This window comes from Hypomesus transpacificus, chromosome 8 (assembly GCF_021917145.1).
Source record: "Hypomesus transpacificus isolate Combined female chromosome 8, fHypTra1, whole genome shotgun sequence".
NCBI lineage: Eukaryota > Metazoa > Chordata > Actinopteri > Osmeriformes > Osmeridae > Hypomesus > Hypomesus transpacificus.
The window spans coordinates 9,344,868-9,365,359 of NC_061067.1; the positions used below are offsets into that span (position 1 = coordinate 9,344,868).

Genomic DNA, 20,492 nt, shown 5'->3' on the forward strand with positions numbered 1-20,492 from the left:
TAACAAAAGAACCCTGGACATTCTTCCAGGGTTCTGGGGGCCGGGTTCCACTCTGCTGTGCTGTGGAGGTGTTGCATTTTCGCAGTTCCGCGGCCCTGAAGATGCGACAGCCATCGTTCATTACGTGGTATGACAATGCTCTGGGGCTCGACAGTTCTGGCCAGAGTTCTCGAGGTTAGGAGCTGGAATATGTTGATAAGAGTGTGTGTGTGTGCGCGCTGTTTGTGTAAGACTGCATCAAAGTTGAAACGTTGTGGTAGGAACACCACCACCACTACGGCACCACGATGAAACTACAGAGTTTACATCCAACACACAGTATCTTTGACAGTGGAGAACAGGGGCTGGCATCACCTCGCCGACCAAACCCACCCCCGACAGCCCTCATTAGGAACCAACAGCCATCACCACACGCTTACACATTCGTATTCTTTTGGGCGCAATACAGACCCACAAAATGTCAACGATAAATTTGTCTAGACGTCATTACCTTGCGCTCCATGCCACCAGAGACACACAGCGAGCCTGGATACTGGGGCTAAGGGCTACCTAGTCATTCAAGCAGCAACGCCACAGAAATGCTGATATGTCTCTCCAAGGATGTCTGTATGCTGTGCCTACTACAAATCCTTTCAGTAAACACATTTTCAGCCAATTTGGCATAGCATTTGGAATGCAGTAGCAGAACCTGGCCCTTTAAGTAGTGAGACTGAGGAATTCTATAAACGCCTTATTTACAATCTGAAGGAAAATCAAAAGTATAGATGTCGGCGCATGAATTGCAGTGCATTTGCAAAGTTGCTGGTGGGTTTCTAAAATGTGTATGGGGGGGTTTGGTCGCAAATATGGATTTCCGGTGTTTACAGTCAAATTGATCCTTGGAGTACGGCTGGCCAGAGGTCAACAATATATCATCCTGCTGGAGTTTTTTCCTGGCATGTTTTATCCTTGAAGATTTGGAAACTCACCCAAGATAACTGTCCACTGTCAACGGACATACCAGCTCGCCCCTTCCACGGACCACAGTACAACTGAATAGTATATACTGTAAATCCCTTGTAGGATACAGGCAACATTTAAGCAATGAGATGCCTAAGGTAGCCCAGGAAGCTTGCAGTTTTATTTTGGGGTGGGGTTTTATATGGTGTGCGACCTACCAAGCACAACAGCCATGTGCCTTGTCCACCTGAGCTGGAAAAGCTTCCGACACAGCTCCTCAAGAGCCTGCTGGTATCCTCTGCTTTTATGAGGCTCTGCGGAGCCAGCATCATCCCCACACAGACCATTTCAGAGACCCTAATAATACGACCGCAGAGGCCTGGCCATGAAGACGTGCTCAGCTAAGGAGGGAGAGGAGGAGAGGGGTGGGGGAGAAGAGGAGGAGGGGGGGGGGGGGAGAAGAGGAGAGGGGGGGGGGGATGGGTGGCGACGGCTAATTACAGATGGAGGTTTGGCACCAGAGATGGATGGAGAGAGAGGGATGGAGAGGGATGGGGAGGAGGGGTTGAGAGGAGGGGGGAGAGAGAGAGAGAGATAGGGGGAGAGAGAGGGGGAAAGCAAGGCAAGGCAAGACTTGGCAGTAAGTCATCTCGGTGCTCTGGCCTTCCTCCCAGCTGAGCAGCATGGCCACTGTCCCTGGCAGCGGCCGAGACTCCCACAGAGGGGACGGGAGGGAAGAAAGGGACGTTCAGACACCCTGTCACACCCGTCCCTCAGGGGGGGGGGGGGGGGGGGGGGGGACCAGCTAGACTCGCTGGCCTGGGCCCTTCATCATGGCTCTCCATTTAAACGGATGATTCTGGAGAAATGTACATTGAACCGGCAGATATAAAGTTGCCGATGCAGCAAGCTAAACAATAGTTTGGATAAGAGATCGTAACGCACACACACACACAATCACAACCCCCTCTCCACACTACAATTTAAATTCCAAAGGCAGGATTTCATGGCCAGTACATTAGCTTTACATTAGAAAACTGCCATTAGGGGAGAGATGGTCCTCACAACCAATTTGCCATTGAAAGTAGTGGTGCCACGGCGCGTTAGCCCAAGGAGGATCAATGAGCCACACCAAACTCTATTAGCCTTGATGCTAATGTTTCACTCCACCCAAGGCCCTGACACAGGATGAGGGGGCCTGGCCACTCAGCAGAGCAGATTAGCATGGGAGCCTGTGCAGCCTGGGTCCATTCAGCAAACTCTCTGATCCAGCCCCCAGCTGGTTGCTGCTCGGTGGCCTGCACAACCAGAACTTGAGAGTCGCACACAAATACGTGTCGTCTTTGGGAGGTCTCATTCGAGGTGTTGAAAGAAGCAGAACCTTCCATTTGGAATCGACATCTGTAGATTCACAAGACTGTTCTTCACAAGTTCAGGGAGAGGCTGTAGGGTCATGAAGCTGTTTCAAAATAGTCTCTTAAAAAATCCATACGACACCTTGTCCTTGCTTGGTTAACACGGCATGCTGTCTGGCATCCCTGAAAAAACTCTATAGTGTGATAACCTTGTTTTTAGAAGATGTGTAATCTAGTTGGACATTTCTAGAATCAATGGCTATATCTATGGCAATATCTAGTGACTTAATGGCAGCAGACGGCACATAACTGCACTGGCAGCCAAATGTGCTTGTTTTAAACAAACCAGCTCTTACCTAATAATATTTTACTTGCATTTGACGTGGCATTTTTGCAGTGACCCGACTACAGCAGGCACAACAACTCCCAAGCCTAAGGAGCAACACAGACCAAACACGCTTAAAACACAGAGCACACACAGTGCGTTTCCCATTCGCATGGGTTCAAAATCGGATCTCCAGCATGCGACGACGCCAGGCTCTGGCGTGAACATGGTAAACATCGGGAGCTTGTGAGCTGTCAAGACGCCTTAACGCACCTCCCAGCAACCGCACGACAGCGATGACTGGAAACGTTTCCGGCGAGCAGATGGTGGTGAACTTTAAGCTCGGCGGCGGGGGGGGGGTGGGGCAGCGGGGGGGGCGGGGGCGTACGTCCAGCTGACAGTGAGGCCGGCCAGCCTGATGTTTGATTAAGAGGCACGGTGACCTTTCCTGGACTCCAGGGGGCGCTGGGATATGCCTCCACCTGTGTACGATGACAGCACAGCGGCCAAAGCCCCCCCCCCCCCCCCCCCCCCCCCCCCCCCCCCACTCCCTCTTATCCTCTACACTCCCCCACACCATCTCTCTCCTCATTATGGCCCCAATATATCAACCTACTCAGTGGCTCTACTCTCCCCCAGTTCGCATGGTAAATGTCAGAGTTACGGAAAAGAGGGTGCGCATCAAAGGGTGTTACGTGAAGCTACAGTAGGAGGTGGGAGAGTGCACGACCGTGTGGCATGCTTTTCCTGTGTGCGTTTCATGTGCGCGTCTCTTCTGCGCGCAAACCCCAGAGAGAGAGAGACTGTTGCTGAGAAAATCAGCCAACTCACCGTGCGCTCCCTGGCAGAAGCCAACATACACCACCCGCTACCAAGTCCATCACTTTCATAAGCTCCTATAATGAGCATCAGAAGGCTGAAGCAAGCACAGCATTGATGGGTTTACCGAAAATTGTAAATAATGGTCACCAGGGACGAGGAGCTAGTCATTCTGTTTGCATGGTGAAGAATGGGGGACCTTCAGCTGTGATCGATGGAACCTTGTGGCGTTGGTTAAGGAGTCACCCTTCATGAAGGATTGGTCTTGCCAGACTCAAGGTGATTCCCATGCAATCCATACTTGAACACACGCGCACACACAGTTAGACAAACTGTACCGTGTATCAAACAAAAGCAAAACCTGTTCCAGCTCCACATCGCACGGCCTCCTGCTTCCTGTGGGGGCGGGGCTCATTACCTGGAGGGTTAACCTGAGGCCTTGAGGCTGCCAGTGAGCACCTGGCCCAACAGAGAGGTCTGGGGGGGGGCTGAGGGATGAGGCTCCACAATCCTCCATGACGTCAGCCTCGCTGGGCTCTGTATCCGCCCTGCTCTGCCAGAGAGACAGACCATGTCCTTATTATCCATCTCTGATGCCTTGCCTGTAGATCTGTCTGTCGACTGCATCACTTCACATGTAGCCTCCGGTAGAGGCTGCATGCTAACAACACAAGTCAATGCCAACGCTACATTGGCCAAATGTATTCCAATTTGCAGACTTTCACTTTTAAATTTTAGCAGGTACTGCAAACAACATCCCTATGCTAATGATGTCACTATGCTAACCAGAACACTATGCTAACAAAGTCACTATGCTAATGCTACATTATGAGAGACAGGCCATGCACTGCAGGTGGGCAATTGCTACTTCCTGTGCCTGATTTCTTTATACAGGCCGATGGCAACACACATTACTGTCATGGCAGGGATGAAGGCAGAGGACACAGTATGGAGCGAGCACAAATCAGACCCAATCACCCATGTGATGGCTTACCAGCTGGGTAGATTCTGCTCTTGAATCTCAACACCCTTAACAAGCCCAGAGTGCTACGTGCAACACCTCCAGAGGAACAGCATCATGAGAGACTTCCAGAGCAAGCCTTTAGAACACTGAGTCCGCACAGCAGATGGCCAAGACCCTGACCTATTCAGGATACCTGGCTTATTAGCATATCAATCCCAGCATGCAGTAGCCCTGTGACAGGCATCCATAGAGAGGGTTGGAGTGGGCGTGTCCACCTGACTTGGCGTGGTCACCAGACTGACCAGTGAGGACAACAGACTTGGGACACGGCCCCCGAAACTGCACACGCAAACACACACACCCACAGTGCACGACTGCCCTGTAAAAAAGGGTGAGTCATTCACAGTTCATGAAACTAACCTTGATGTCCATATTATCCCATAGAAACAGCAGTGTGGGTTACAAAGGTTGTTCCGTGTCCACGTGGCGTGGAATACCCAGTGGACAGTGTCTGGGGTCTGAGGTGGAGGGCGTCTGACCTCCATTTAAAGCCTCAGTACCTCTCACACACACGCGAGACGACAGACAAACCATACCTGAGGTTCACCCAGGGAACTAAATCCCATCATTTGATATTCCAACACCGAGAATGCCCAGGCCGTACTATGCAGGGTGGTCATTGCATAACGCTTTCAGATAGGTTCAACAAACTAGCTACCCTTCAAAAAATATAAATAAATTGTTTCAGAGAAAATGCCACAATGATATTGATTTTGAGATGGAACTACACACAAAACACATTTACACATTAAAAATCTATAATGTTGATTTACAGCACATTATTCTGGGAACTGTATGATACTCTTCTAATGTTGTGAGGAATATACCGGACCCATTCATGCGGGTGCTGATTCATTTTCTTTCCGGTAACCTGTAATGAATCTGCAAATGAATTGCCGACAGGTAGCAGCCCAAACACAGACGAGGTGGAAATGAGGGACAAGATGAGGAGCTCCACACTAAAAAGTAATCTTCTATAAACAGCGTGTCAGCCATTTTTCCGGCTGAGAGAAAGAGTGACATTGTTGACGTGTCGCAGATGACATTGGACAGTGGGAGACCCTCGGTGAGACTTTGCTAAGAAGTCAAAGTGAATATGGCCCGATGCCCTGCTGTGGAGAAACTGGAGGCTCAAACCAAGCACGTTGGTCATAGAGAGAATGTCATTCCGGAATTCCTGATGGGAGTTTCCACTTCCTGTGCCAGAGCCAAAATGGTGCTTATGAATCACTGTGCCTTTGAAGGCGAGAGGGGGAATGGAAACTAGGTCTGTGTTCTCTTCATCTGTGAACCCTCAGATTCCACATAACCTCTTTCATCTCCCCCACACGTGCACACACACACAGACGTGCACACACCCCCCCAGTTGAGAGAACCTTTCATTAGGGCCACAAGAATGAAATCTGAACCGATTGTTAATGTATTTTGTTAACTTTCCAAAATTCAATAATCAAGGACACACGCATAATGTCTACATTCAATGAGAAAAGAACGTGGTTATTTCAAAGACAATAAAATACAAAAAAAACATGAATACCAATCACTCAAATACCAACCACCCATCAACACATGTATTTAATTGAATTGAAATAGTTGGCTTTGAGCAAGGTCATGAGATGCCAAACACGTCTTGTGAATGTCAGCTCAGGTTTATTGGTAAAATGTCATTGTAAGCTGCACAAAGTAACTGTGAGATATCCACCTTGTCTACAGTCTACGGTTTATTCATTTTAAAATAGGACTGTTGAACTGCAATCATTATGAGTAGCTATAGATGCTTTTATGTCTTCCCATAATAAAGAAGCCAAATGGCAACCAGAGTGCAGAGAAATTACTCTGAACGAGCATTAAGGACGACAACTTGCTGATATCAACGAAGACAAAACCCCAGTTTGAGTAAGCTCTCGGAGGCACTGCTTGGCCAGTATTCTGTGCAGTAACTTGCATAAGAGATGGCTTTTAGATGAGACAAGAGACACCCCTCTTTCATTTTGAAAGTCATTAATTTTCCATAGCAATTGCCTGCACTTACAAGCTTGAAAATGATGAAACACTTCTGACTTCATTCTCAAGCTTACCATTCAGTAGTTTTGTATCAAGACATCTCCCATCTCTGGTCTTTTCATCCAAGTTGCGTTTCTCCTTGGTCGTTACGTAGTCATAACATGTCTCCACACCAGCACCTTCTCTCACACACACCTCATTTCTCATCTCTCCTGTGATATCACAAGTTTCCATCTCTCAATACCTCTTCCTGTTCTACCCCGGCCCGACATGGCAGGCCACAGCAGGTCCCAATGGGAACACGGAGCCACTTCAAACAATGACAGGGTTTCGCTGGCTCACTCCGTGCAGTCAGGCTGGCCTAGGAAACACAATTAGACTCAATGGGATGAGTAAGTGGTGGATGGGAGCTTATGATGGCTGAGTTCTAATGAGCGTGTCTGAAGGAAATCATCGTTAAGGCAGAGCAGAGAGACGATTGTCGGAGGGAGGGGCGGGGAGGGGAGGGAGGGAGGGACGCAAGGCTACACACTTCAGTTCTTTTTTTTTCTGACTTCTGTCAAGTCTATATGCTAATAGCCACAGACCTTCACCCACACACATCAATCCCCGTCCGATGCACTCCTCTCCCCTGCCCTCGCTGTCTTTGGCATCCCTAAAACAGACCGCCAAATTAGCCTCTAATTACCTGACGACCCACTGGTGATGTGAACGCGGCTCCTCCAGGGACCATCCCGAGCCCTCCGTTAGCGGAGGTTAGAAAGGTCTCTCATGCACAAGGAAAAACGGGCTCCAGTCCTTAATCGCCCTGCTGCTTAGGACATGGCCACGCAGGTGTGTTATCAGATGCAGGCGGACTGGATGAGGGCTGGACGTCAATACAAGGGACATCCAGGATCACCCTGACTGAACGCCGACATTTTCATCAAAACCAAAAGGTCTCAGTCCGACACAGTATTTTAAATCTATGAATTTGATTCTTTTTTTGCAGACACAGTGCACTGTATAGCTCATTTCCAAACACGTAAACAATTAGAAAACATGTACGATTACTCTCGAACCCCATCAACAGATGAAAACAATGCAAGCAGGAATGACGCCAAAAAAGAAACTATGAAATATTCATTCGTTGTAAACTCATTATTTTTGCTGGAGCGCCCGGCATGGTCTTGCCTGGCTAAGCGGTGATGGATTGCTCAGGACTTGGGAGTGTGTGCAATAGAGAGAAACAGCAGATATGTGCGGGGTGAGAAAATGCTTCATCGTGCGTTTGAGGTTTATGTGGGACAGCATTTCCCTGTCATGGCAGGCAAATAGGCTGGGGCACACAGCGTTTCCATCTAGCACAAAAAAACGATTCCGTTCTCAGACACCAAGACTGTGCCTCATTGGAGGAATGGACCAAGTGTGAACATTGCAATGATGAAATGGAGAGGCTGTCATCTCAGAGCACACATTGCTCTGCATACAGCATGTCCCAGACAATGAAACACGTGCAAGGAGAAGCCAGCGAAAAGCCAGTGTCAATAGATTCTTTCGCTGTGTCTTGAATGAAATAATTGAACTGAATCTCACATCAATTCTTCGGGATTATCAAAACAGAGAGTCCAAATCCCTTAGAGATACAGATCAACATATGTGACTGAACTTCAAAGAGCCTGTTTTAATTACGCAAACAGCAAAGGATTATCCTTAATTACACGGGCGCTAATGGGCAAGCCTCGTCTCCAGAGCGACAATACCACACAGACATTCCCGCGGTCGTCACACTATTATCTCTGGAGGGCTGAATAAACGGCCTTTAAAAACGGAAGGTCTTTTTAATCACCAGAGCACCCATTGGGACCCCGAAAGAAACTTTCAATAAACCAATCACAATGAGATACTGTAGCTTTACCCGTTCTGGCTTTTAAAGAATGGTCTTGGGTGGCTTGTCAAAGTGGCCGGTAAAGAGTCTGGGGTGAACCAAGCACAGCGCTCTGATCTCAACGACAGGCATGTCATGAGGAGGGCCAATGCAATGTTGGACTGTATGACCACCCTCTTCATAGGGAGTTTGAGCCTTCAGGGAATATCGATTTCCAACTCATAGGACTATAAAATTCACTCCTTTAGCTTGTTTGTACGGCAATCCGAATACTGAATTTAAGTTACTGCATTAGGCCCTTTTTGTACTCGGACATTCGCTCATCCTTTGTCTTCACATGAAGTGATCCTCCACTGTCCTGTATTGTGATGTGGTCTGTGTGTCCTGTCTGGTATGCTGTCGTTCATGTTGCATTTATAATGGATTGAATGTGTTTTTTTAATACCTTCCCGCAAGCAAATACCCCCTGTGGGATAATGAAAATGTTTACTCGACTATATATAAATGTTAACTGCTACCAGCCTGCCATCAGTTGAGAAACCCTTGTTTGAGCACTGCTCTGGCCTGTATCTCTTCAAACCCTGCACAACCATTGAGAAAAACATGTAGTATGATGGATTCCAGCATGCCTAATGAAACGCCGTGGTTGCACAGTAACAGCGCTGAGGAACGGCGGTCCACTTAAAGGTCACTATAAATCACAGCCCTCGTTTCCCCGGCCTATGCCTCTCCCGACAACGCGCGGCGGCAACCCCAATCAAATGAAAACAAACACCGGGAACATCTGCTAAGGCAAACACTGAGGGGGAGGGGGGGGGGGGCGCACCCCTAAGACAGCGGAGCGTTAGCTCCACTGCTAGCTCTTTAGCGTTGAACATGTGGTCTGCAGCTCAGCGATTTCAGTTCCAACTGCAGCCTCTATCGCTTTGCCTCGGTTTTCGTTTCTAAGTCCGGATTGTTTTACAGAACATGGTCATTGTATGAACAACCATTTGCAGACTCTTGCAATTGGAACCGTCGAATTCGAGTGTTCAGCTTCTTGCCTCTTGGTCATTCAGAGCACTGCTCGAAAAAAGGAAAAAAGCTAGGAGAGGAAAAAAAGAGCAAAATTAGGGTGCGAGCCTTTCTGAGATGTGCGCGTGGATCATCTGAGATGTGTGGAGAATGCATTAGCTGTTCTTCGGACCACCTAATCATGCAGAGTGGTCCTCCAACAGGATGCATCAGCAGGGAGAGGCGACTCAAGGAGTTGGAATAAGCCAAACAGCTGTCTGAGGAACACAAGTATGCTAATGCACCTGAATTCAAGTGGCATTTCTGGGAAATGTTCTTGTGAGCAACAAATGAGACGGGACTGTTTGCATAAAATTGGTGTTACCACTGCATACTTTAAAGTGCCCCAGGAGTTAAAGAGGTAAACAGGATTTCCCGCAGCACTTTGCAGTTAAGGCGGCCGCCTAAGCAACACACGCCTGCCGACTTAACTACATAGATTTTTTTTAATGAGTGATATCCGCCGTGTTACTCTGTCCTGTTTTCTCTGTCCTGTTTTCTCCCTTTCATTCCAAACCGTGACCAACACCAGATTGATATTGATCTCAACGCAACATTATCAACATCAGAATTTAATCATTTAACACCATCAGCGTGGTTAGTATTTACACTTTAAACGTATGAGACAGGTACAGTATTGGACCGTTTACTGTTTCAAACTATGATGGAAATACACAACCAGATCCACAGGTGAGCACTAATATTGGGAGTAGACTTGTGTGAAATAATGTTGTTATACCTGACAGCACTGAAGAGGCTCTGCACCAAAACAATCACACAGCCTTTGAAGTTATGATAATGCGACGAGACAGGCTATCAGTCTGAGTGCTCTCTTTGTTTGTAGCAATGGGAGGGGGAGAAAAAAAAATGACTCGCAAGGTTAGCTGGTTTGTATTTCTACTATTTGGGGCAAGATAACGCCCCAGCTACAAAAACGCATTTCATTTTCAGTCAAAGGCAGCAAATCATTAGATGTTCAACAACACTGTCCACTATGCCCTTGAAAGCACTATTTGGGGTGGCGGTGAGCAAACAGCAGCAAGCAGAATGAAAGTGCTGGAGGATGACCAACTACACCAACTGAAAATGGATTCTCGTCCAGAGGCCGTAGAGAAGCAGATGCTTTCTGGTAAACGGTTGCTCGGAGCCCATTGTTACTGTCCCTAATGAACCAGCAGAAAGGCAGCCAATGTGCGATCCATGTAGGCTTCATCCACATAGACTCTCCTCTTCCTGTTGTCCTTGATATTGCTGGGATTGGACTTGATTAGAAGCAATGGCCTCGACAGATTTGACAACAAACCCTTTGACCTCGGTTAGTTGAGGCGAAACCAATTTCACTTGAGGTTGTCGTGGTTACATCAGACATGTGGCATACGTGAGATCTTGGTGTACAGGCTTCTCCTTGTTGTGGGAGACAGAAACACCAACGTTTTCTCCTCAGCTTGTCCCACGCTCCATGGAAAAGACTAAAGAGGGGAGGTACTTTAGAGCACGAGTCCTTTAAGACTGTTAATGGTTACATGGGTCTCTAGGGTGGACAAACCATTATGGAGAGAACAAAATACATCAATCATGGGAATACATCAATAAACTGCTCAATAAAGCAGTTGGAAGATTGATATTTCTTAAAAGGCGAAAGGTTACTGGTAAAGCGCTAGCCACACTTCTCATTAGGGGCTCGGAGGTCTCATCTGAGATGGGGAAGACAGAAAAGGCTTGTTGTTCTCCACAGAAAGTCTTTGAGCTATCTTTTCAGCCGTGCTTTAGTGAGTAACTGAAAGTGACAGGTTGTCAGGTAGATGTTACTGAGAAGAGGAGAATTGGCCTACAGCTCAATCTGCCAACTCACCTTTTTCTCTGGAAAAAGATCTGAGAATTGAAGTGAACGGCTAATGCCCTATGCTTGGCTGAACTGAATTCTATTTTGTATTGTTGGAAAAGGGCTTTGGTTTAGGAGACAAGAATAACCAGTTGAACATAACCTAATTCAACACCTGCTTACTTGATGACCTTACTCTGGGGGCTACGCAAAGCATAAGAACACAGATGCAATTTGAAAACAAATCATTTTAAATATCTGAAAATGAATGCCTGCAAGGACTGCATTGATTTTGTAGTCTATTTTGTGATTAGATACCTGATTTTGAACTTCACAAGGTGCCAAGCTTGGAAACCAGCGGCCAGAGAAACTAACACATAAATAATCTATCCAGAGTAACTAACAAATACATACTTAATGTTTTTGGGTAGATCAAGAAAGGGTTACTGTTCCAACACTGGATGGTTGACACACACACAGTGATGTGGATGACTGTGTTCCCCAGGTGGACTTGTCCTGGCTTAGATACAGTCTGCTGCTTTAGGTGTTGTGAAACATTTATGAGGTTATAGAGCAAAAGGTTAGATCTGCCCTCCAAGCTTAATAAGCACTTGGCCTACAGGCGATTAAAACTTCCTAACTTTCACAGTGAGAATACTGATTAAACTGCAATGTTATGAGGGTAACACAAATGGATGACATTGTCTTCATCATGACACACACACACACACACACAGCATGGCCATGATTAATATATTTATTGTATGAAGTATCTTGTTGTTATTCCGCCACAAAAAGCCAGATGAAGGGAAACAACAAAGGGCTATAAATGCGTTTTATTTCGCCACTACTCCCAAAGCACTAGCTTGCTAAACAGTTCAAACCTGCGCGTCCACAAAGCGCAGGAAACCACTACCCTCCTGAAGGCTACTTCGAACCGACTCCGTGTTTGTAGGCAATACGAACACCCAAATATCGGTTTTGATTTAGTCAATGTCAGCTAAACATGAATCGCTTACCATCACGTTCCCCTGCATTTTCGCCGTCTCGATAAGATTCTTTTCCTTCATTTTCTTTGGGATGTGCGGATCTCCTATTCACAATCTCTTCGTTTGACTTTTGGACCGCTTCTGACACTGTCTCTGCCAGTTTTGCGAGACCACCAGGTTGAAAGCTACTTCACAGACGGGTGGGCTTGCTACGCATCGATCAGACACATACATGCAGTGCGTTTTTTTCAATATCCTGTTGATTGATACATTTTGCTGAGGGTCTCTTCCCCCTACGCAGTACAGACAGAGCAATGAAAATGAAGGGAACTTCCTTACATCGATTAAAACGTTAATTTGCAAAAGGTAAAAAACAACAACAGGGTAGCTTCCCACCCTCTGAGATGATGCGCGCCTATGTGAATGAAACAGGATATTCGGCTTCCAGCTCCAGCCGTTAAGAATTGACAGTCGGCGCGTGTTGCCTGAGCTTCCACAAGAATAAAGATAATCACTCTAATTTACTATGGACAGCAGCACGTCAAATAGTCTGTTGTAGAAGGTTCAGACAGAACCGTTAAAACGCGGACACCTTATCTTCTCACTTTAATACATTTGGTCAGCTGAGTTGTACGGAAATTGTTCGCACTGCAAACACACTAGCCGATAAAGAAGTTTCCATGCATCTCTAAACGTTATTTTCCCTTTAGAGGAAAAATGCTGTGCAGACGAGGTAGATTTGTGGAGGATAGTTTTTTTCCACTACCTTGTCAGTTAACAAAATTAGTGCAGGCGTATGATGTATAGTTTAATCAAAGATTTTCTAGGCCAATGGATACAGTGAGACAGATGTACGGATGTGTACTGTAGCCTACTGAACATGCATCACACTGGAGGGTGCTGTCTGAACCCAGTAATGAGGACAGTCTCCCCAGGACAAGCCCGCTGTGCTCTAAAGAAGGATTCAGTATGCAGATGGAAGGCCACTGCCAACATACAGTACAGACAACTTCAATAACTGAAATAATCCCAAATTGAACAATTGAGATGCTCATGTTATGAGCGTTCTGTCGAGAGCACGTCAATATGCAAATGAGTCAACAGCAACCTAAATTGAGCATTACTTTTTATGTTTATGAAAACACTGTACTGATTTGCCTTCTGTTGGGAAAACAAGGCAGGTTCCTGATGTTTTGGGAAGCAAGCTCCTCATTTGGGCACGTAATTTTAACTCATATCAATGTACAAAAACCTGGATGGCCCTGGAGTTAATCACACCTGAAAGCAACACATATTTCCTCATTAGACGTACTTGGCAGAGTCTGAATTACAAGCCTATATGTGCGATTGCCAAGGACATCTGTGCGTACAGCCGTGAGTGCACAGACAACAGCTGCCTGCAGTGGAGGGTCTGGGAGACAGAAGATGGCTAGCCATGGCTGGGTACCCACCACTGCACACAGCTAGCTAGCCAGCCGGCCTGACAGGACAGGGAGAACTAGTATGACCATCTGCTGAATCATGATAAATCATAGTTGAGATAATGCCCTTGTTGAGATGAATTGAGATCTATGAAGGAGATGGTGCTATCGGTGCATTGGTCTTGTTAAAACAACATCAAGACTTTTCCTCTGCACTTGAAACGGTGATATAAACACTGCAGACACGTCTAGTCCCTGATTTTCTGCTGCACTTACTGTGTGGATAAAAGTGTCTGCGAAAGGAACAAACAACGGCTGTATGTAGCACCATCTCTGTGGGAGCTGGAGGCCAGGATGAGGGCTCTGGCTCTGTGAGATGCTGAAGTATTGACATGCCTGTTACATGTGCGTGTGTACGTGCGCGTGTGTTTTCCAGACAATGTACTAAGCCCAGGTCAGAAGAACTGCAAGAGTGTGTGAGTGTTAAAAAGTCCACCGAAATCCTGACTCAGATTACCCCCAGAATCCCCCCCAGAATTCCAGGACAGTGCTTTCAGGTGACAACGATCATCCAGTACAATAAACTCAACAGGGACTCACTGACGGGGAAATCAATAGCTTAATTATCAACTCCATTCCTCAATAACATGCAGCACCTTTGCTTTCATCTTCAGGCATTGTTGGTCCACAGACACCTGGAGACGTACTGAACCAATTTCAGTACTTGAAAGTTTTATTTGAGGTGATCACAAATGGCACCCCCACCAGAATTTAATAAAAAGACTGCCTGCTCTTTTGAAAAGCAGAGACAGTTAAAACGATGGAAAGTTACAACTTCAATCAGTCACATGAGATCTTTGAAGCACAGGTACCAACATGAACTCTGTTTCTCTTAATAAAATGCTCCTTCCTGCTCTTAGAGGAAGAGCAGGAAGGAGGGGAGAGAAGATATAAGAGCGTGTGGTTCTGACAAGATAGTCTGACTGACCTTGCCTGCCCTCCTCTGTCAGGAACAGAGATAATTATTATCCCTAATGAATTCAGCTGCAGATAAATGGAACAGAGAGGTGTAAAGCGTTCATTTATCTAGCGGACTCCATGCTGGCGGCCAGGCGGTCTATTAGCAAGGCATTTCCACCGCACATGCACTTATCTAACATTTGCTGTCACAATCAATAGATGCTACCATTACACATTGTTGTTGGCAATCAATTGATTCTTAGTAGCTCTATATAGTTAACGGTGTACTGTATATTGCAAAAACCTGAGACAGTAGTATTATTTCTGCTACACTTGGTTGAAGGATCTTGCTGCATTTTCTCTTATAGACAAAGTGTGTTATCACAGCAGCTGGAGTGAAGGCAAAGTTGTTGTAATGACTTTTCTCCTTAAGGACGCGTTTGGTATCGTCCTGAAGGATGTGCTGAGCGCATCTGAATATTAATGGGACGGTTGCCGTGAACAGCAGGCGTCTGTCAGAAGCCCAGATCAGATTCATCACTTTAACCTGCTCCGCTCCGCTCAGGGGGAAGTGATGAGATCCCCGGTGCTCAGCAGCGGGCTACGCCTCCCTCACCCCTCCCTCCCCCCTCTCTCACGCCTCACTTCGAGAGTTGAAAAGGACGTTGATATGGGCTTGTATGCGTGTGTACGTGTGGGGGGGTTACTTCATGTGCACGCTTACACTTCTTATGAAAGATTATGTAAATAATTCAACTTCAACTACTGAGGTGTGTGTATGTGTGTGTGCACTGTGAGAGCCAGTGTATGTACAGTAGACATATTCAACATTGACCAAGGCAGTCCAAAGTCCAATTATCAGTTACTATTATTCAAGTAAATTATTTTTTTTATAATATGATTGAAGAAAGTTCTGGTAAATGCATTTCTTCAAAAAGTATTTATTCAGCCGCCAACTCACTGATAGTGATAAGATTATAAAGTCCAAAAAAAGAAAATGAAAGTATGCTGTGCAGATATGGGCTGCATTCAGATACCTTGTTGGAAATGTCAGTCATCACCTGACAAGGCCTGTGGAGGGAAGATGTCTCATGTGAACGCCCATTTGGGAAGATTAAGTACAAGAATATGCTTTAGCGTCAGATACTGGGAGAGAGGTACAACTCATATCACTTCCCCCAAGGTGGTTTCTGGGGCAACCGAGCAGTCATCAATCAGCCAGTTGTAAATCACCATGGCAATCGTTTTCAGCATGCAGATTAGTGGCACTTTTACATGTGCACAATCAAACACTTATTAGGGAATATGTAAACAATAAACATATTGTTTATAAATAAATAACAAATAATAGTCTACTACTGGGTTATGTGTGTGTGTGTGCGTGCGCCTGTGACTGTAGCCCACTCACAAGAGACACCAAACACACAAAATACATCTGAAAATATACATACCAGTTACAAAGACAGCATCTAACCTAAGGCCTTCGGTAGTGAATTTTTATTTTTTATTTGAGAAGAACTGAATATCAAAGGCCAGAGCTTGGCATCAAAGCAGTCAACTTCCCGAGGAGGGAAAATTCAGATGAGATTGAAAGATGATGTAGTTTTCCATCAGGCACCATTATGAATGTCCAGAGAGTTGCAAGCTCTGAGATCTCAGTGAATTCTCCAAACGGTTTAATCCTACATATGTTGCAAAAAAATAAAACATGATGAAACCGGATTCTCATTAGACAAGGCAGATAACCAGAACGGGTTCCTCCTGAGTGCCCCCTGCAGATAGAAGGCCATCATCCAACAGCTGTTCAGCATCCGCCAGTCTGGCCAGTTGTGCATGTGGATGAAACGGTACACTACAGCTGATCCCAAATCAGAAAAGAAACATTAGCGTTTTCCACACTGCACCTGCATCCTTGTCCTACTTTCTACTTTCCGGTGCACTGCTAGTTTGGCTATGTCTCTCATGGCAAAGACAATGATGTAAAAGCAACATGAACAGGCATAAACACTGATGTCAAAGAGGAAGGCATGGCAGCATTGTCAAACAAGATTAAATTCAACATGGCTGGAGGTTGGGAAACGACACAACCTTGACACATCCTGTCATCTGAACTTGTTCTCTCAATCTCCTGTCCCCCCTCCTCGTCCTCCATAACACGCAACAAGGGAACAAGAGGATGACATAAGCTTGGTCATAAGATAAAAGGATCCCAAGCCTAGCACAAATTCAACAAACCCCATACCCCAGACTAAAGTGTTTATATGACGAGGGAATTATTTACCAAGCATTGATTGGATGAGCGCAGACTCTGGTCCTATAAAAATGTTCGACCTGCCAGCGTTCATCGTCAAGTACAACGGCGGCTCGTTTTGGGGGCGCCTTGCGAAAACGGCGGCGGAGCTCAGGCATAATACCCCACAAATCATCTGTTCCAGCAGCCAGGGACAAGCAGGCATGCTGGGCTCGCGAGGTGGGTTCTACGCCAGCGATCCGCGACAAGTCAATAAAAGTCTGCAGCAGCTCTGAGGAGACGGGGGGGGGGGGGAGAACCAGAGGCACCTTGATGCATTTTAACTAAAGGCCGACAGACAGCAAGTTCAGGGGGGGGTGGGCGCAGGTCAAACAGCACGGCCCACTGCTGCGCTCGTCAGGAGGGCAGCAGCACGGAGGAGGAGTTGAAACGCGACTGCCTTCTCCTCCGGCCATGTTGTATGCCGTTTAAGATATGGGCACAGACTTGCTTTCGCTACGCGAGAAGGCTGCATGAGGGCAACACTGCTGTGTTTATCCATGCAGCTTTATAGGAAAGCTAAGGCCCCGCAGGCCCCCGCTCATGCCACAGTTCCATCTAAACTAAGGCAACACAAACGCAGACGGAATTCAAAGCAGTCGATAATTTACTATGCGCCGTCCCAGTGCTTTTATCGAGTGTAACGGTGAACATCAGGTATGACCGGAGAGGAAGCGGTTTGGCTGGAGAAGCAGGGAATTGTCTTGTTGTTTGTCAGTGCTGTTGTCCAGAGGTTATGTTGGCCGAGTCGTCTAGCGAAAAGAGGATCACAAGCAAGAGGCAGGAGAAAAAGGCCCTGGATGTTTATTCTGCTTTTGTCTTAGAAACAGGGAAAACAACAAGAAAATAATTCATACGACTGAACCCCCCCCTGATTGGTTTGGCTGCACGGTGTGATGACAACACAACATGATGGCGCCAGCTACATGGAGTCCCAGGAAAGCAGTGTGTGCTGAATGTGAGCCCTGCTCCACATCCCACAGTGCAGTTCAGTTGGAGCTTTGGCCTCACCTTGTCTGTGAAAAAAAAAACATTACAGTAGGTGCCACCAGTTGCAGTCCTGTTACAATATCGACTTGTGCTATTGAACTGAACCAAACACTGCCAGGACTCTGATGTAATCTAACAGTCCGATGCCTTTCATGGCATCAGCAAAACTGGTTGTGCAGTGTCACCTCGTGACAGACAGAATAAGACTCGAGTCATTTTGGGGGGGGACTGACATCACCAAATATACATAGTGTATATCGTGTTGTAGAGGTCTTGTTGATGTGTATGTGGTGGTGTTGTTGAGGCAAAGGGTGTCATTCCCCATGTTGTTCAGCAGAGGGCAAGCTTACGCAGACCTGCGGAACAACCACTCTATTGGTCATTCCACTCATTCTGTTTTTTTTTTTAAACACATCTGTTTCCTATGTATGTCATGGATGTGTTAGAGTGACGGAAAACCAATTATGAGAATCATTTGTACTATATAAAACGTTTCTAACCTGTCCTCTACAGTACAATTGCCCATTATGTTGCGTTATTCTGACACAGCATACTGTTTGAGGCACATATCTCTCTCTCTCTCTGATGGCAGTTGATCACTGCCGTGGGTCCATTAGTCTCAGCGAGCCCTCGTTGACTGGTTTAGAAACCTCGCCAGACGGGCTGTCATGACCCAAGCGTTTTGCCGAGGCAGCCGTTTTCTCTAAGGGCCAGCGAAGTGTCGGTGACTCAGGCCATTATGCTCCCCGGGGTGTCAATCACAGCCAGCACACAGGACATCAAGCTGGCCAGGCCAAACAGTCTGAACACAGAGTTCAGGAGACACACTAGGAATCTAATTCAGCCTGTTCAACCCGGCAAAGGCAAGGAATAAGTGTTTGTGTGTGTTTATGCATGTATGTGTGTGTGTGCGCGCGGGTGTAAGGGGAAGGGGCCTAACACAATAATGGCCACTTTTCTTCCCCAGAGTACCCCGGTGTACAAGGGTGTGTGTACTGCTCGCAGAATGACAACAGCCCAGACTGAAAGAAGCACTGCTAAAGATGGCTTCCTCTTCGCTCACATTCAGAAAACCTACTGATCCCTTATATAAAACCAGTTTTTAATACACTTTCCCTAAAGTTTGGTGGGCAGTTTTGCCCATTCAAGATATGTAAACAATGACTAGATTGGATTTGCCCCATTATATCCACATTTTGAAATGCCTATCGACGAGCCATAACAGTATGATTTGGTAGATGGAGTTATGATTGACAGTGCGGTGGCTGCAAAGCTATGTTGGTGGACTGTTATTATTTCTAACCAGGTCTGGGTTTAGAGTTATTAAACTATTGAATAACTCAAAAATTCGACAGAAAACTGTGGTTTCTATAATTGTAGAGGTGCGTCACCAAAACATCCCGTAGTGAAGCCTGAGTGAAAAAGGAGAGGAAGTAGACCCTGACCCACTGAGCATGACAGCACTTCACATGCTACAATTAGGAGTGGGAAGATGATTAAGATGGGCACTGACTTCCCCTTTCTCCAGTTGCACTCTCCAAAAGAAATCGTTGGTCGTTTCCACAGACATCGGTGTGGGGACTTGGGGAGGGATCCTAACTATGCGCTGCAACTGGTGTGATGGAGAACGGATCGATGCGTGGCACGTGTCTGCGGGTGCGTTTTGTCTCGTTGTTGGCTAACAAAGCCTCTGTAATTAAGAAGCCCTCCCTGCCATGAATCCTCCTCGGTTTCTCTTCAACACACACACTTAGCTGTAGATTATTTACCACAAGTCGTCCTTAATCAACCGGATTTTCAAGACGAGTTCTCTGCATATTCTAATGTGAATCAATAACCACATATAGAAAATTGGCTTTTTTATAATGTAATGATGATATTGAGCTAGAAGGACAAAAGGCCGGGGGGCTGTTCCGATTGTGTGATTGATGAAAGTCCAATATCTCCTTTCAGCTGATGGAGACTTTGTTATGTGATCAATCTGTCTTTGGACAACAGCAGCCCATGCATATTCAATACTGGGGGCTATTCATCTGTTTTGTTTATGTGTGCCTCAGCTGAGACATATAATTTCACTATAATGATCTCATTATGACATTGTAATTAGTTTGGGGGTAAAAGCATAAAAAGAGCATTGAGATCTTTGAAGATGAGGAGATTAGCCGGGTTTCAGAAACGACTCTGAAATTGGGTTGGTTAATTACAACTTCTGGAGTTCACACCAAGCTGAGAATCGTGCTTGAAATCCACAAATGGAAAAGTGAGAAATAACATTACTTATGTGGAATAAAGTATAATTTGTCAAAACGACTTATTGCCTGACCTGTACAAATCAACACAGAACACCCAAGTACTTCACAAATCACCAGCTTCACCTTCGCTTCACAGAACGCCATTCTCCACGGTTCTACAATGGCGACCTCTAGTGGGGGCTCAAGCACATTACCACCGTTTTCAGTATCAAAACAAACTATCTGCTGTAGAGCGTTCGGATGAAGCAACGTGATAGGCTGACAGTCAGGAAGGAGAGGATTAGAGGAAGAAACAGGACAGGTGTCCTGCTGATGAGCACGAAAGTTCACCTCAGCAGGTGTTCAGTCACAGCAAGGGGTTTCAATATTCCTGAATCTAAGA

At 46.2% G+C, this 20,492-nt stretch overlaps 1 protein-coding gene across 1 annotated transcript in view; it reads right to left on the bottom strand.

Annotated features, from left to right (window-relative positions):
• Positions 1–12,278, bottom strand: part of dpp6a (dipeptidyl-peptidase 6a) — a 101,862-nt gene extending 89,584 nt beyond the window's left edge. Inside the window, 1 exon segment of the mRNA XM_047023963.1 lies at positions 12,228–12,278. Within this exon segment, the coding sequence (XP_046879919.1) occupies positions 12,228–12,278 (51 nt within the window).
• Positions 12,279–20,492: the final 8,214 nt, after the last annotated feature.